Raw genomic sequence first — 6,000 nt, 5'->3', positions numbered from 1 at the left:
TGCATACTGATTTTATTACTTTATTTCATTTAAAATTTAAGTTAATTTAACAAGGATGTTGGTTCCAAGTTACAATAATTTTCCTTCTAATTTATCATTTTTTAATTAGAAATTACCCTATTTAACACTAACTTGTTGATTTTTGAGCCGAGGGTTTACAATCATGATACAGTGAAATGCACTATAACACTGTCTCATTTTTTTTATCATGTTAGAAATTAACTTGAGACCCTACAAGTCTTTATTAACACATATGGTTCTTGTTTTATTATATGTAAACATCAATTTTTTTATTTATATTTATATTTTTTATTTGATGTCAAAAAATTTAATAACAATACTTGCATATTCATTATTTTGTGTTGAATTTTTTATTTTTTTTATCAAACATGAAGCGAATAAAATAAATATGTTAACACTTTTTTATATATTTATTGGCACAAATAGATTTTACCTTCTTGCATAAGCTTTTTAATTTATAATTATAATTTTTCTTGTCAAAAGATACTTTAAAAAAGCTTCTATATTTGTTTTTGCTGAAAAAAATTTATCCAACTTGCCCCAATAAACTTGTTTGAATATCTTGATGGAATAATGTGGCCATGTGGCCACAGCCGGTCATGGCAAACCCTAGCTAATTATGTGGGAAAAAAAGTTACCATTAATTATATTGTTTTATGCACTTTTGAGTGGAAACCAAGTGACTCCCTTTCACCTGTGCTTTCATATTATTCATCCATAACTGACTGGATTTTCCTAGTGAACCAGTCATTTTGCATAAAATGTGTGGTTGATCATTCAATGATCAAAACATTTTTATTTCTCCCTCCTACATTTGTGCACAATGGCATAGGTTTTGACTCGGTGATCATCCTGAAAAGACATCGCCCCAAAGTTTAAGCCTGCGTGTTGCTGCACATAATGGGCATTGATGTATTCTCAATAAGGAAGCTCTAGCATTGAACATTGTCTCAATAAAATGGAGCTTAATTGCAAATTAAACAATACCACATGGTATATTTGGGTAGCTAAAAGTACAAGTAATGAAGGTTCTTTTACATGCTATTTGTACACTGATGGTGCTTGGACCAAGACGCAACCCTCCAAGGCACCTAAATATCAGTAACAGATGATGCAGAACCAATGTGAAAACCAAAGGAAATGCAAGTAAGTTCATCTCCTTCTCCATCAACCATCTTCATAGTAAGAGAGTATGAACCCTGCAAATGATAAACATTGCCATAGATATCATTAAGGCAACAGGTAAATGTAAATTCTTTCTTCTCACTATCTTGACTCCACTATAAATTTAAATCAGTGATTCAAAGTAGGGACTTCCATACAACAACCATTCAGAATCAAACACTCAGCAATTCAAATGAGAAAAGAAACAGGCTGGAGCAGTCTTTCCTCCATATGTTGCACCATTCAAAAGAAGAATAACAGAAAAATGAGAAAGGTGAAGGTGGAGTAGAGATAGATTCAAGCACGAGCATGGATATCATGATGATAAATTCTTCATCAGAAACAAACAAATAAGTTGGATTTGATTCACAGAAAGTTAACATTATTGTCATTAAACTAGATGTACTTCTTGAAAACAAAAAATTTGTGGGGCGAAAACATCTATTCATCGATGATAGCAGCTGTGATAGTGTTGTTCTGATTTCTGCACAGTAATACCCTATCTCAAACTTATAAGTTGGATTTGACTCACAGAAAAATAACATTATTGTTATTCCGAACAATAATACCCTATCTCCAAGACTGCTTTGGAGTAACTGATCATTGACCAATGCATCCACAAGCAACACTGATTGGTAAAAAAAAACGACTCACTGCACAACTCACCATTTTGCTCCAGAAAATAAGGATGAATCTTGTAACATATAATGATGATTTTAAAACATACGAGGTTGCATGAAAAATTAGGCACATATCATTACACAAGACAAGATGAGTTACTAAACCATTTAATCCCAAAACTAAGATTGCTCATTTAGAAAAATGGGCAACCGAGATTTCTCAAAAACGAAGATCATCTACTAAAACAACAATCCATCATCCCGAATAAGCAGCTCAGAGCTACAAAAAAACTTAAACAGCTGAACTTGAAGTGCCAATTGCTCTATCTCTTTTAAAGTCATAATCGAGAAATAATCACCAGAATTTTTCAAAACACACATCGCATGATACAACCACAATCTCTTCTAATCAACACCATCTTCAATATATTACTTATAAAAATACATATAAATCACTTACAGATGGTGTGAATCCAGGCAACTCTTGGGAATGAGACACCACAAAGTCGCCACCAGTCACAGGGCACGATGTCTCCTCACAAAGATTATGATACTCTCCATACACAGGGAATCCAAAGTATTTAACATCAACTCTCAATTTCCCTCCAGTAATTGTTTCACCTGTATTAATTAATTGCAATTCAATAATCAAACTTACCGATTCTAATCATCCACACACACGCGCAAAATAAAACCCATTAATCTCCTTAAGAAAAAAAAAATATAACTTGTGGTTGCAGAGATGATGAAGGTGGCTGGTTTCCCTTTCTTCACCGGATTCGGGCTTATCTTCACCCCGCTAACTTTAACGGCATAATCCTTGTTACCTGCATTAAAAAAGAATTGATTAAATCAAGATAAAACATGGGACTAAGACAATTTCTGATATTGATGAATTGTAGATTAGAGAGAGACAGACCGCAGTACTCGAATTTGGAGGCTTGAGTCAAAGGCAGGATCAGACAAAGCGAGATAAGCAAAGTTACAATCAGCTTGTACAGAGCCATCTCAATAGGTTTGGTTTCAGAAATCGTGGTGATTTAAGGATTCTTTTTATAGAGAGAAGATTGATTTGTGCTCGTAATGGAAATCAAAACATGCATCTATCTATTTGGGTTTTCGAGAGCAGATGATTTTATCCTGTTTTCAAAGCAGGGATTGGGGTTTGATATTGATCTTTGATTTTTGGGTCTGGAAATGGATGGTCCAGATTTGTTGAGGTTGTATGATTGATTGGGAAGAGGATTTGGACGCTTGGATGTATTACTAAGACTATTTTTTTTAGTTAAAAATATATTAAAATAATATTTTTATTTTTTATATTAAATCAATGAAAAAACATTAATTTATTTTTTAAAATAAAAAAGAAATGATCTAACCGCATTTAATGGCCGTTGGGCAGAGAGAACATTAGGTGGAATGAAGAATCAAAAATGATTTCGCCGCTCTAATGAGAGTACTATCTCTCGAGGCATATCTAATGAGAGTCAAATGAAGAATAAAAAATGATTTTTCATTTCAGTCAAAAAAATCATTCATACATATTTATCTAAAAAACTAAAAAATTAAAATAGAAATTAAAAAAATTAAATATTCATCATTTCATCAATTAAATTTCTCTCAATAGCTTTCATAAAACGAAATTTAAAATATTAAAATTAAATATATTAAATACAAATGAATTGTTAAAATGATTTTTTTTCACTAAACCGTGTAGATGAGAAAAAAATTATATTAAAAAATAAAAGGGATAATGAATTCATTGTTCACCTAGATTCATTTTATCGTGGACAAGAATATTAAATGATAACTTTAGAATAATGGTTGAGGGTAAGGTTGTCTTTGCAATGAAGGTGTTTTGGAAAATACTTTGACTATTAAAGAGGGGTGTTTTTTGTGCCTCGGGTACGAGGGCATTTTTATCATTACCATATTGATTTTTCATTGTTGTCAGCTAAAATGATAAATAGTTTTGTCTTTTAATAAATTAAAGGTATTTTTTAAAAAAAAATATTTACATGTGTTAAACACGTGTTAGCTGCTCCGTTGTCTTTAAACAACATCTGTGATTGATTCAAGTAACCAAAAACATTGTGAGATTCGTATCGGCATCTTCTCTTCTTCGTATAACAGTGGTGTTTGTACAAAACAAAACTTTGATTTGACCCCACCAATCAATCTTTTTTTTTTCTTTCCTTTATCTCCCTTGATTTTTATGCTCTACCCTGCAATGTTTCAAATCAACCTCTTAGCTTCTCTTTGTTTTCAATTCAGTCCCTTATTTTTTGGTTAATATTTATTTTATTTGAAATAACTTATGAAAATTAAAATTTATTTCAATTTTATTTTCATTTGATTTTTTTATTTGTTAAATTTGATCTTTATTTTTTAATTATTATTTATGTCATCTGAAATAATTTTTATAATTTATTATTTTTTTGGCGATTTCACCCTATATCATTCCTTTTTCTATTAAATTTTATCCTCGTTCTTTTCATTGTTGTTTTTTGTTTTGCTTTGCCAAATTTTTTTGTTTGATATTTTTTTTATACTCAATTTTATCATTTAATATTAAGTTGATTTGGATTTAAGTTTTTTAATTAAGTTTGTGTTTGGAATTCACATACTGTAATTTAGGAAATTAACCTAACTTAAGGAGGTTTGCTAGGGGTTGCTTCTTTTTTTATCATTATTTTAAGCTAATGTTTTTTTTTCAATTTTATTATTTGATATTTATTTTATTGAAGATTGGGTTTTGTTCACACACACACACACACACATCCTTTCAATGTCCTTTATTTTTTTTTATTTGTTTGGGTTATTTAGGGCATTTGTTTTCTTTGTTAAAAATATTTTTTCAAAATAAATTTATTCTTGAATTAAATAGAATTGATTGATTGAATACAGATTAATACCTATTTTATTATGTTTTGTTCGGTTTGCTTTCCTGGGACATTTCTCTAGCAACCCTTATAGCTTCTTTTCATGTCATCTTGTATCATTTTATAGTGAGGTTTGAATCATCTCATCACACTCTTTTGATCGTAGGCGATATTCAAGATGGAATAGTGGTGGGTCTCCAATGATTTTATATATATATATATATATATATATAGGTATAATATTAATGACTTATTTTTTAGTTAATTATTATTACTTTCTTTTATCATATGTTTGCTATTGTTATCTTTGATTTAAATTAAATTACTAAATTAACTAATTATATGAGATACAATCAAGTTAATGACTCAAGTGTTGGGTTTTTCATGCTTATTTAAAAACACTATCGTCACTTAACCATCCATTTCTGTGTTAAAAGAAATTGAATCGGCTTGCGATAGAGCGCAGATTCCGAGTATAGTTTGCATTATTTAAAAAGCTATATTAATAATTTGCCTTTTTTAAATAGTTTTTTTCCATTAAAAACACTATGACACTTTAATTGTTACTTTTCTTTCTATTACTTCATGTTAAAGTAAGATGTTGTTCCCTTCTTTCTTTTTCCTTTCATGTTAAACTAAGACTTGTCGGAAAAAAAAATCGTGAAGTTGTCCTAAATATGTACTTAAGTTTCTTTGAGTTATGTTTTTGAGTTTTACATTGCTTTATTAACAAGGATTTTGAAGGACCCTACTAGTGATTAGATGATACTTTAGTTCAAAACCTCTATTTTCATATTAAAATAGTTTTACATAAAAAATATATATCTAAAAAACTTATGAAAATATTTTTATATCTAATTTGATTTTGATTCTGAAAGCTTGACTTTTATATAGATAACATCTTTATAATTATTGGATGGATATTAAATAAGGTATAAATATTATCAATCTTAATCTAATATATATATATATATATATATATATATATATATATATATATATATATAAGAGTTGTTTTTTAGAAAAATATATATTTTCATTAGTTAATTTTATGTTTTTTATTTTTTATTTTTTATTCTGTATCATTATACTTTTCTAGTTGTTTTTATATTTATAGAAAATATTTTTTCTAGTTTATTTTTTTATTTAGCATTACTAGAGTTTTCTAGTTTTTTTCTATATAAATAATTGTAATAACTTTTTGGAAAATTGAAACATGGATGAATAAAATTTGGTATTTTAAGTCTTTAAGGTTTAGGTTTATAATACACCTTGTTATCCTTCACTCCTGCTGTATTGATCAATTACATTTT

The 6,000-nt window shown here is 28.7% G+C and overlaps 1 protein-coding gene across 1 annotated transcript; it reads right to left on the bottom strand.

The window, feature by feature from the left end:
• Positions 1–934: 934 nt before the first annotated feature.
• Positions 935–3,017, bottom strand: LOC133676547 (uncharacterized). The gene is made up of 4 exons (XM_062098229.1): positions 2,725–3,017; positions 2,534–2,632; positions 2,266–2,426; positions 935–1,220 (listed from the first exon to the last, which is right to left on the bottom strand). Exons 1-4 carry the CDS (start codon positions 2,810–2,812, stop codon positions 1,113–1,115), a joined length of 456 nt encoding a protein of 151 aa, XP_061954213.1. The 5' UTR covers positions 2,813–3,017; the 3' UTR covers positions 935–1,112.
• Between the last annotated feature and the right edge of the window lie 2,983 nt (positions 3,018–6,000).

Source organism: Populus nigra, chromosome 17, assembly GCF_951802175.1.
Source record: "Populus nigra chromosome 17, ddPopNigr1.1, whole genome shotgun sequence".
In the NCBI taxonomy this organism is placed as follows: domain Eukaryota; kingdom Viridiplantae; phylum Streptophyta; class Magnoliopsida; order Malpighiales; family Salicaceae; genus Populus; species Populus nigra.
Note: the sequence above shows the minus strand (reverse complement) of the source record. Positions and strands in the feature narration are given on the sequence as shown.